This window comes from Maniola jurtina, chromosome 4, assembly GCF_905333055.1.
Source record: "Maniola jurtina chromosome 4, ilManJurt1.1, whole genome shotgun sequence".
NCBI classification, from domain to species: domain Eukaryota; kingdom Metazoa; phylum Arthropoda; class Insecta; order Lepidoptera; family Nymphalidae; genus Maniola; species Maniola jurtina.
The window spans coordinates 5,009,636-5,021,328 of record NC_060032.1 but is presented as its reverse complement, the minus strand read 5'-3'; the positions used below and the strand labels follow the sequence as shown (position 1 = coordinate 5,021,328).

Below are 11,693 nucleotides of genomic sequence, written 5' to 3'. Positions count from 1 at the left end.
TGGATAGCTTTCTGATATTTTTGATCTTAATATAGAGCCAATATAGGCTGATTTTGTCGCGGCTAGAGCGGACGACTACAAATACTCGCTACAGTAAATACTCGACAAAACAAAAACTTCAGAAGAAGAAATTCATGGAACAAACCTCGGGCGGCTGTTGTCCAAAAATCAGAATCAGACAGATACAGATAGATGCAGGCAGGTGCAGTTAACTACAGACTGATACAGATGAAAGCAGACAGATGCAGATAGACGCAAATGAGTAGATTCAGATAGATACAAACAGCAGATAGATAGATGCAGATGGATGCAGACAGATGCAGATACACACAGAAAACCTCAAAACTAATGAACTTAACCTCACAGGTCTTATAAAAATGCTTGATTTAGAAGAAAAAACTTGACAATTGGTTATCTGCAACTGGTAACATGATTGTTCTTGACATCTTAAATATGTCCTAAATCGTACTTCATCAAGACTTCATCGCAATACTTGGTTATTATAAACATCACAAAATAATTAAAATGTGAAGTACTATTTGATTTTTACGTATTTACCAATTTCCTTAACCATGTCGACATCATCAAGCGAGTGCGAATGTGATTATTTGCAGTACTGCGGCCCCTGGTCTAACAAGATGGAATCGCCGTGGTATCCAACGTTCGGTCAACCTTTGATTTACTACTCTCAAGTTGTACGTATTCTAATTAATACTTAATGCAAAGTTAAACAAAATAGCCTGGCCTGAATCTCTTAACACCCCTCTTTTTGAGTCGGGGATTAAATATTGTATTAACTTTGCAAAGTAAAAATATTTTCTTATTCTATCTCATATCTTCTAATTTCTGCTTCAGCAACCTTTCAGTAGAAGACAAAGAAACAAAGAAACCGAAAACCATAAACCGAACTACTTCAAAAAAGCCTTTCGATGGTACACTCAGGTACAGGCACCTTTTATACAAGTTATGTTATAGCATGGTTATAGTATTGCTTTTGCGACGGAGTTTAGTAATAAAAGTCCCTATTAAAGCTTATTAACTTTACTCTCATAGGAGCGTGTACCATTTAAGAATTCAGATTCATCACGCAATTTGGACAAAACCGACGTAAAAGGCTTTGCAGCATGGTTGGATGAGAAATATAACGAGTTTCTACAGACGAATCAAACCGAGAGAACCAAATATATTTTGACCCAAACTTCCACTGTTGAAATGGCTAAAATTACCAACTAGTACGTACGTTTTGTAATTTCACTAGATAGATAAATATAGAAAGGAACTTCGGGTGCTTCTAATTTATAAAAGCATCATAAAAGTTTAATATAGAGGGACCGTTCAGATAGACCGTTGTGGAGAGTAGAGCTATTGATCATATTAATAATTGCGTTTTAGGACATTGTTTGACATTACTTAATTGAGAAAAGGATGCTCGACGATGCTCCTATTGAGTGTGAAACGCCGTTGCTCTTTCGAGTTCAAGCTGCCGCCTGGCTCTAATTGTGTGCTCCAAGCGAACATATCCACCACCATATCCAGAACCTCCAGTCTGTGTGGAAAAAAACGCTCTCCGATGCACTCCGAGCCGGTCTATCTGAACGAACCCCTACAATCTTGAAGTAGTCATTACTTCTACTTCTACTCTGTCTGTCCGTCCGTCCGTCCGTCCGTCCGTCCGTCCGTCCGTCCGTCCGTCCGTCCGTCCGTCCGTCCGTCTGTCTGTCAAAAAACCTATAGGGTACTTCCCGTTGACCTAGAATCTTAAAATTTGATAGGTAGGTAAATCTAATAGCACAAATACAGGAATAAATCTGAAAACCGCGAATTTGTGGTTACATTATTTAAAAAAAAAATTAAAATAAGTTTCAATTTTCAAAGTAAGATAACTATACCAAGGGGGGTATCATAAGATAGGGTTTTACTTGTACATTCTAAAACAGATTTTTATTTATTTTTAAGCATATTTAATAGTTTTTGATTTATCGTGCAAAATGTCGGAAAAATATTCGAGTACGGAACCCTCGTTGCGCCAATCTGACTCGCACTTGGCCGGTTTTTGTCCTAGTCACATTGCAATAGAGGGATGGGTCCTCTTGTATGTATAAGCAGCAGGACTTTATGTCTTGGGTTGTTATTGGCGAGATGTACATACATCTTCATTCTGAAATATCTATAATAATTCATAATTTATACCTAATGGTATTCAAGTTTATTTTGCAGTGTTGCATTGCACATAAATAATGCTTGAAGTTTACTTATCTTAGGTATACATATCAATTATAATATACAACACAGCCTATTTTTTGGCGAAAGCAGATGGTTACATTTTAATGAAAAATTTCAGCGAACAATTCGAACAGCCGATGGCAAAGAAATACAAAAGAGTTAAAAGGTATGAACACATATTTTCTCTTTTATAGAAACGGAATAACTCGAAATAACAGAAATGATTTATTTGGGTTTGAATTTGAAATTGTTTTTGAAATTCTGTATTTCGATGCACCTTGCGAATGGCAACCTCGCACCGCTAAGCGCGGCGTTGGCAGACCCCCTCACTATAGATGTATAGCTGACGACATCAAATGAGTCGCAGGGAGTCGTTCAAGGTCGTGGTGTGTAAAAGTCCCTACAAGAAATTTATGTCTAGCAATAGACGTCTATTGGTTGACTATGATGATGATGTATCCCGACGACTATATTCTAGTCAGTTCTATACCTAGCTAGGTATTACGAAAGTGTCCACCAAATAAACCTAGACTAGACACAGTAAACCATTGGTTTACTGTGTCTAGTGTCTCTACCACCTTCTATCCAGGTAGGTATATCACCGAGATTCTTGTACATCTCGGTTGATACCGAGTTTAAGTTTTATTACCTATTTTTTTTTTTTTTATTGGACATTTCCGTAGTAGTAGTAGGAACATTATATAATAACATAGTCACGGAGGCACCTAATAAACCAAATATAATTCATTCAACCATTCTTGAAATTTCAGTCCATGGAATAAACGTAAAAAATGTTTGAATTCTAAAGAAAAAGGCGATTTACTGATGAAGTAAGTAGATTAAAATGCAGCTTTTGCACTTAATCTAATAAATATACGTAGGTATGTAAGTTATGTAAATGTATGTTAATTATTTTGGTTTAATTCTTGTCGTTCCAGATCCAACCAGAGCATCGAAATAATTTTGAAACCAAAAGACTTATCCCGCCCTGCATCAGAATATTTTCAAAAGTAGGTACATAATATTGAACTTTAAATATACCTATTACTATTAAAAAAGTCAGATTTTTTCATTATAATATTTTATTTATATTTCTATGCTTTGTCGGTTACGAAGTTTTATAAATAGGGTGTTATAACGACAAAGGTTTCTTTGTCTTTTAGGTATTAGATCGACAAGTCTAATTGCTTTTGGACAAAGAAGAATTTCAAAATATTCATTAAATTTCTAAAGTTGTTAAACCTTTCGCATAGAGTCGTAAATCACTCTGTAACGCCGTATTGCAATGATAGTAAACCTCGTCTCTGATGCCATTCACTCATCATTTATCAGCACAAAGCTTGACAGTTATGGGCACGCTATAGGCGGTACATTTTCATTCAAGATTTGAATATGAGAAAGACGTGCCTTCTTACGACCTACATTTTTGTACAATGTACAATTTTCGTAATGCTTTATCATGATATCTGTCTAGACTCCACATTATTTAGCTTGATACCTAACGTTGATGCGGTACCGTACATCATCATCAAGCTAACCAACATACAGCTGCGTAATTAAATTACCGAACAGAGGTCTGAGTGAGTCAAAATTATCAAAAACTAGCTTTAAGCTACGTAGATTGAGATCCCTTCGTTTAAAAACCTCTTCGCTTTATCAAGATTAAAGTAGATAATTTATTTTATCTCGAAGATGCTATTAAAGTAAATTACTATTAAATTAAAATGAGTAACAGACAGATGGAGTATCTTATTTGTATATAATCATATTAGTATGGATGGTGCTAATGTTTTGGTACACAAAACTATTGCTGGACAAAAATAATGCAATTCATTTCACAATGGCACTTGTGAAAAGAACAGCTGATTACCAGACCTGATAATAAAAATCAGTAGTACTAAAATTAGCACCATATTATCTGACGATATTCTTACTCCGTACTAACATTAGTACAAATGCAAAGTAACTGTGTCTGACTGTTTGTTACCTTTTCACGGCTCAGCCGCTGCACCGATCTTGACGCGCAAAAAGAAACTTGCACCTTGGGAATGAATTTTTTTATCCCGGAAAGTGACATGGTTCCCATGTCAAAGTCAAAGTCAAAATCATTTATTCAAAGTAGGTACAATTTTGACTTGAAATTGATGTGAATGATGGTCGAAATTGTTAAATTTGTACGATATAGTGGCGATAGTTAATTACGTAACTTAAAACTAAAGCTACGAGGGTTCCAAACGCGCCCAAGTCTGAGAAGATGAATCTCTCATGGAAATTTTAAACCTAATCTAATCTACGCGGACAATGTTGCGGTTATCAGGTAGTTAGGAATAAGTTTTCGCATCTGTTTGGGAAAGGCGCAAACTCTTCAACGTCTTAATTATCTATAGATCCAAGGTCCAGACATGCTGCAATCGCTCAAGTAGCACCGTCGGATCCAATGCAAGCACGCCCAGAGTTACGAAACAAAAGTCGCAAAGTTTGACTAGCGTTAAGAAGATGTACATGATGCCTTTCGGTATTCCCAATTATGGTACTAAAACAGATGTAAGTGATTAGAATTAAAACAGTCTCTGCTTAGTGTTTTATGTCATCATCATCATCAACCGATAGGCGTCTACGGCCGGACATAAGTCCCTTGTAGGGAATTCCAAACACCATGGTCTTGCACCGTCGGAATCCAGGGATTCCCTGCGACTCACTTCGCCCACCTAGTGGGAGATCAATATGTATGCCATTGTTAATGGGAAAAGGGTCACACGTTCAATATTTGTCACATAATATTAGGATATTATCAATATGTACTTGAAATATGTTATTACGATCCGAGGTCTTTTATATCTATGGAGGACCTCATTGAATATCGTGTCGTAAGTCGTAACTCATTAAAATATTAACTACTTAAAAGCTCAATGTGTATCACAATCCATTATCGCGATCTAAATATCGTGACAATTAATATTGAGCGAGAAACGCGTCTTGAGAATGACTATAGATTTATATTAAAGAATCTTTACGAATGAGGTTCTGTGGTCTAAATAATTACGTATGCATTATCTCCCCAGGAATGTGAATGTAAAAAATCTTCAAAACACAAGATCGTAAAGAAAGATCCTAGACGGAAGAAAGAAAAGTATAGTTTGAGACATGTGTCATGTCAGTGTTCAAAGTATATGTATGAAAAACACGATGCATATAGTCAAATCGAAGATAGAGGAATAAATGGATCAGATCCATGCACTTGCAAATTGAATAATCCAGAAGTAGTATGTTCCTTCAGTAATAGAAATTTGGAAAAGGTAATTTTGATAATTTTATTTAGTGCCTAGTCAGTTTGCCACTAAGAAAACGATATAATATAAAATCTGAATACCTTGAAATGTTCCATTATTCCTAAACGCAGTCTTATTAAGTATTAAATAATATTTATACCTTTTAAATTCTAGAAACAAGATTTAGTGACTTCGGGAACCAGTACGCGTGTTATAAAACCAAGCAAATCGTCAGAATGTATACCACAAGTAGAAGAAACAAGATTTATGGCGCCTTCCATGAGCACTGAGAAAAATAGAGCTGCATTTGTAGCACCTGTAAACGATTGTGTCCAAACTTCGAACTATTCGATAAACCTTGTAAGTTGTTTATGATTTTTATAATATTGCACAAAATCAAAATATCAAGGTCCCAAGGTTACTCAATATACTTAATATAGTAAAAGGTAATTTTATTCGCAATATCATGACTAATATAGATTTTGAGGCCTGTAATTTTCTCAACAATTTCAAAGATGTTATAAGATTTATTACTTAAAATTCTACTGTCTCTAATAATCCTATATTAAAAATGTAAACTAGATCTTTTTACTTATATCCGACAAACATAAGTATTTTACACTGAACTTAACATGGTTTACTTTTCAGGACCAAAATATGTTCCCTGAATATCCTTTGTTCATGAAAATTATTTGTGCTGACAAATTGAAAGAGAACTAGAAAATATTATTATTTTGATATCAAAGTAATAGAAATTATTATGTTAAAATTGAAAATAAAAACAACAAACAATAGAGTATTTTATTTACAAAACTTAAAACAATTATTTACAAAAGATATGGCAACTTAATTATTACATTAATTTGGTACCCCATACGAGGTAGCTGGTGGGGTTCGTCGTAAGAAACCAACATTGCTGCTCGAACCTATAGATTGACTGCCTTGAAATGCTGAAGCACTTGAGGATCCCTGTGATAGCAACTGCAAATTTTGGTTTCTAGGCACAGGAGAATTTTGTACAAATGATAAGATTTCAAGGCTAGGTTGAGCATTACCCAAGGCTACTCCTGACACTACCGACTGATATCCTGCATTTTTAGCTAAAGATTGTTCGTTATCTCTCAAGATATTTTGTACTCTAGATATAACTGTATCATCTAGTGGGCCATTAAAAGCTTGTCTTTGGGGATTGTATTGGCTAAAGTCAGCCTGGTAACTCGATAATTGTGGAATCGATTGTACTGGTTGTGACAAAAATTGCGCGTTAAACTGTGATCGTTGCTGAGAAGTGAATGCCTGATTCTGTTGTTGCTGTTGTTGGTAATATTGAATAGGCGCTTGCTGGTACTGAAGACTAGGTTGGTAAAAAGGTTGTTGCGGATTTAAAGGAGTAAGGTTACGAATCGGTGTGGATGCTCCAAAAGCTGTACGAGGTTGAGTTATTAATTGCGGCTGGGGTATTAATTGCTGTTGAGGTATTAATTGCTGTTGGGATATTTGTTGCGGTTGGGGTATAGGTTGCGACTGTAGTATTGGTTGTGATTGTGTCATTGGTTGCGACTGTGATATTGGCTGCAGTTGGGGGGTTGGTTGCGGTTGAGGAAGTAGTGGTGGTGGACCATAAGAAGATCTAGGAAGTGGTATTGCGGTAGGCTGTGGGGTTGGCTGTGATTGTGTGGTAGATTGTGGTTGTGGAGAAGATTGTGGTTGAGGAGGGTCATAAGATGGACTGGCTTCAGCTATTGAAAGTGGTTGTGGAGACGGTTGGGGTGAAGACTGTGTTGATGGCTGCGGTGATGTTTGAGGTCGTGATATTAACACAGGAGTGGTTTGGGAAGATGATGCGGGGCTAAATGAAGATATTGTTTGCGGAAAAGATGTTGGTTGTGTTTGCGTAGATGATTGCAATTCTGGTTGGGAGGTTGACAGCGGTTGTGATATAAAAAGTGGTTGCGGTTGCGGTGACGATAGTGGTTGCGGCGATGATTGCGGTTGTGTGGAAGATTGCAGTTCCGGCTGCAAAGTTGATTCTGGTTGTGATAAGAAAAGTGATTGCGGTGATGATTGCAACTGTGGTTGGGAGGTTGGTTGGGATTGTGTGACGGTAATCGTTTGTGCTGTTGGTACGGGCTGAACTCGGGCTGGTGATCTTACATCGATAGGGTAAATAGGTTCAGGTTGTGGTTGCGGTTGTGGTTGTGGATAGTTGTAACCAGGTTGTGGCTGGGGTTGTGGTTGCGGTAGAACACGGGCTTGTGATCTTACATCGATAGGATAAATAGGTTGAGGTTGCGGTTGAGGTTGCGGTTGAGGTTGCGGTTGAGGTTGCGGTTGAGGTTGCGGTTGAGGTTGCGGTTGAGGTTGCGGTTGCGGTTGTGGTTGGGGTTGTGGTTGTGGATAGTTGTAACCAAATTGTAACTGGGGTTGTGGTTGCGAAAGCGGTTGTGGTTGAGGATAGTTAAATCCAGGCTGCGGTTGTGGGAAGATATAAACTGGGTGTGGCCTTTGAGGTTGCTGATAATTGTAACCAGGTTGCAGTTGTTGATAATTAAAACCAAATTGTGGTTGTTGGTAGTTGAAACCAGGTTGTTGTCGTATTTGCGGTTGTTGATAGTTGTAACCAGGTTGTGATTGTGATTGCGATACCGCGGGGAATGGATTGAATGAATTGTACTGCGGCTCGGCCGCTGCGGCGATAACCAACGCGAGTATTACTACCTGCAAACAATAAAGGTTGACATATTTATTACCAGCTGTAAACAATAAGACCCGGTGTCTACTCAATCGGAGCGGAACGGACGTTTTAAAGCAACCAGATTATTGATAGGTAGATGGCGTGAAAAAACTATCACGCTATTTATCAATAGTAATATGATTTGTGTGCATTTATCCGCTAAACACATCTCTTGTTATCTGATATCTCCGCTTTGGTGGGTACCGGGCTAGGTTGCGTTTCCACTGAAACCTAGTGGAGCGGAGACGTGTTAAATATACCTACCAATAAAGTTATAAAAGATAACATGATGATAATATTTATCACATAATCTCTCGATAATTTGATTGGTCAAAAACACTATCCTAGTTCTGCTCTGCCCGTGCAGCTGTTCCGTTCTGCTTGTTTGTGAAAAAGGAACCCAACACCAGGTATGCAGGTTTCCTCACAATGTTTTCCTTTACCGTGAAGCAAGTGACACTTATTTAATTGCTTAAAACGCACATAACTCCGAAAAGTTAGATATGCGTGACCGGGATCGAACCCCCGACCACACGCCGACCTTGAATAAAAGGCGGGCGGTCTTAACGACTGGGCTACACGATTCTCTTATTTATACAATTAATTTATACAATTAACATAAATATATATAATGTAATAACGAATTAACTAGCTATCTTAAAAATATGAAAAAAGATGAGTTATGAGGTTACTAAAAGTCGGCTTAACGGGTGATTTAATTAGATAACTAATTATTAATTCATAGAAAAATTTTGATACTTCAAGATTGCATCTGCCATATTAGATTGCAGCATGACTAAAGTGATTGCAAGTTTTGTAAATCCAAAATCTTGCAACGGAGTAATTGTAATTTGGAAATTGTTATGTAAAACGAGTTTAGACAGTCGCTTTGGCTATAACGACTTAACGAGTAATTTATGATAGCACGCAAACACTGAACTGATTTTGATTAAGTAGTTACCTACACTTCCAGTACAAAGGTAATAATTAGAAATTGCGGATGAAGCTCGATATTACCTAAGTATATCGATCGCGATGGCTTAGTAGTTACGAATGTACTTCCGAAAAGCGCATACCGTCAATATATCTGAAATTTGGTATAATAACGTATTTTAACCTCCTAATCAAGAATATCATAACGAAAATTGACGCAAAAAAAACTAAAAAAAGTTTTAAAAAAATGTGGGAGTGACGCTCCACAGTTTCTATTCTCACAAATTTAAAATTATCTTTATTTAAAATCTAGTGAGTATTTAAATGTATGTAATTAAAGCATCGAACCAGAAAATCCCGCCAAAATAAATTGCCTGTTTACCGCCTTACAAAAGAAATGACGTAGGTACTGTTTTGCCCTGGCAAATCAGAAATTGCCTCTCACTCTACCAGTAGAGTTACATTTTTTCTATGACTGAGCACGTGTTTAACTATTGTCACACACTCAGACCATACTAGACCTAAGCCAGTTTTTTTTTTTTTTTCTTGACTTTTTTTACCTGTTGGTATTTAAATTGCAACATCCTTCACGACAATTACTTATACTAATATTCTAATGTAATCTAAACTTAAACCTATTTTTTTTAACCGACCTAAGCCAGTTATTATACCAGACCAGACCTAAATGACACCGGGAATCGATGAAATACACAAGATCTTCACATAATAATACTTATGGTCATTGTTAATAAATATTACTTGGGTAAAGATAAACGCACACTGCCGCAAGGCTCGCAGCAGGCATATTTTTCAGTATTAAAAACTTTAAGCAGAACGTCCTCTTGCGACTTTTGGAGTCATCGGCGCATCATCAGCGGAGGTCACGGTCAACGCCAACCTCTTGCCTAAGGCAAGACGTCAGCATAAAATCGTCGCGCCCGATCCACGCTGCTGACTCGTGAATATAATTAGCATTTTTAGGGTTCCGTACCTCAAAAGGAAAAACGGAACCCTACAGGATCACTTTGTTGTCTGTCTGTCTGTCCGTCCGTCCGTTGTGCCTGTCAAGAAAACCTATAGGTAGGGTACTTCCCGTTGACCTAGAATCATGAAATTTGGTAAGTAGGTAGGTCTTATAACAAGGAAAAGAAATAAATCCGAAAACCGTGAATTTGTGGTTACATAATTAAAAATAAAATAAAATGTGTTTCAATTTACAAAGTAAGATAACTATATCAAGTAGGGTATCATATGAAAGGGCTTCACTTGTACATTCTCAAACAAATTTTTATGCCTTATAGTTTTTGATTTATGTCGGAAAAATGTCGGAAAAATACCCAAGTACGGAACCGTCAGTGCGCGAGTCTGACTCGCACTTGACCGGTTTTTTAATACTGAAATTCGCGCTTCTTCCGGCTTTTACGCCTCGTATGGCTTGTGATTTGTGGTATGCGATCACCTTAAGTTGGCACTATAGAATAAGTTGTGTCCGTATATCATCGCGCGCTGGCCCACTACTGAGCACGAGTCTCCTCAGTCCTCACAGAAGAATGAGAAGTGTTTAGGTCGCAGTCCACCATGCTGGCCAAGAGCGGATTTAACACACATTTGAATCAAATGCTTTGATAACATGATAGAGAACTCTAAGGCATGCAGATTGCCTCGTGATGTTTTTCACTGCTTGAAAAGCACATTATTTCGAAAAATTAGAGGTGAGTGTACAAAATCGAACCCTGGACTCTCCGAATAGGCAACCGACGCCTTAACCACTAGGCTGTCGCCGCTTTTTATATTATTCGTCAGTATAATTATATCATTGTTACTATCTACCTCGATCCTAGCCTGCAGTCATAGCCTAGTGTAGTGAAGTAGGACTCCAAATCGGAAGACCGGGGTTAACCTTTATTTATTTTATTCATAAGGTTTTATTCATAGCGATTTTACATAAAAAACAAAGCTGTAATTACATGCCGATGTATGTAAAATCATTTGGATCTTTAACTTTCGAACTTGTTCTATCGACGAAGAAAAACATCCTAAGGAAATCTGCATGCCTGAGAGTTCTGCATAATGTTCTCAAAGTTGTGAGAAGTCTACCAATCCACACTTAGCCAACGGGGTAGAGTATGGCCAAACCCATTCTAAGGAGACCCGTGCTCAGTAGTGAGCCGGCCATGGGTTGATGATGATGATGATGAATGATGACGAACCCACGACACTTGATTGACCACGGCAGAAAACCACTAATCCATCACGACACTAACACATCACTGTTTACTCAAACATTAGGAAAGTCGCATACGCCTGTTTGCTATTCGACTTTTAGGACGTGCACACATTTTCACTTTTGGACTTTTCGCTACGTTACTCACCGCGTTCATGTCTCGAGGTTACCGAGGTCAGTGTGCGATGTAAATAGACAAATCTCTGTTATATACTCCACCACTACTTGCTCATCAATGAGCCATCAATGGTTACGCAAAATTTGCTGCCCAATGTCAAAAGTTCACTATACCAATACCACACTATGATTC

The 11,693-nt window shown here is 37.6% G+C and overlaps 2 protein-coding genes across 4 annotated transcripts; one reads left to right on the top strand and one right to left on the bottom strand.

Moving 5' to 3' along the window:
- The first annotated feature begins 454 nt into the window (after positions 1 to 454).
- LOC123864792 lies at positions 455 to 6,229 on the top strand. 3 transcript variants are annotated; one of them, XM_045905473.1, is made up of 10 exons: positions 455 to 695; positions 856 to 942; positions 1,054 to 1,232; positions 2,342 to 2,389; positions 2,994 to 3,053; positions 3,162 to 3,233; positions 4,611 to 4,767; positions 5,286 to 5,519; positions 5,667 to 5,852; positions 6,141 to 6,229. In XM_045905473.1, the coding sequence occupies exons 1-10, from the start codon at positions 573 to 575 to the stop codon at positions 6,210 to 6,212; spliced, it is 1,218 nt and encodes a 405-aa protein (XP_045761429.1). In that variant the 5' UTR covers positions 455 to 572; the 3' UTR covers positions 6,213 to 6,229. The 3 variants fall into 3 exon arrangements, with proteins under 3 accessions (XP_045761429.1, XP_045761428.1, XP_045761430.1); XM_045905472.1 differs by having other exon boundaries at positions 456 to 695; positions 850 to 942; XM_045905474.1 differs by lacking the exon at positions 2,994 to 3,053 and having other exon boundaries at positions 456 to 695; positions 850 to 942.
- A 121-nt stretch (positions 6,230 to 6,350) lies between these two features.
- On the bottom strand, positions 6,351 to 11,540 carry LOC123864628 (tyrosine-protein phosphatase non-receptor type 23-like). Its single transcript, XM_045905217.1, has 2 exons — positions 11,532 to 11,540; positions 6,351 to 8,210 (listed from the first exon to the last, which is right to left on the bottom strand). Exons 1-2 carry the CDS (start codon positions 11,538 to 11,540, stop codon positions 6,351 to 6,353), a joined length of 1,869 nt encoding a protein of 622 aa, XP_045761173.1.
- Between the last annotated feature and the right edge of the window lie 153 nt (positions 11,541 to 11,693).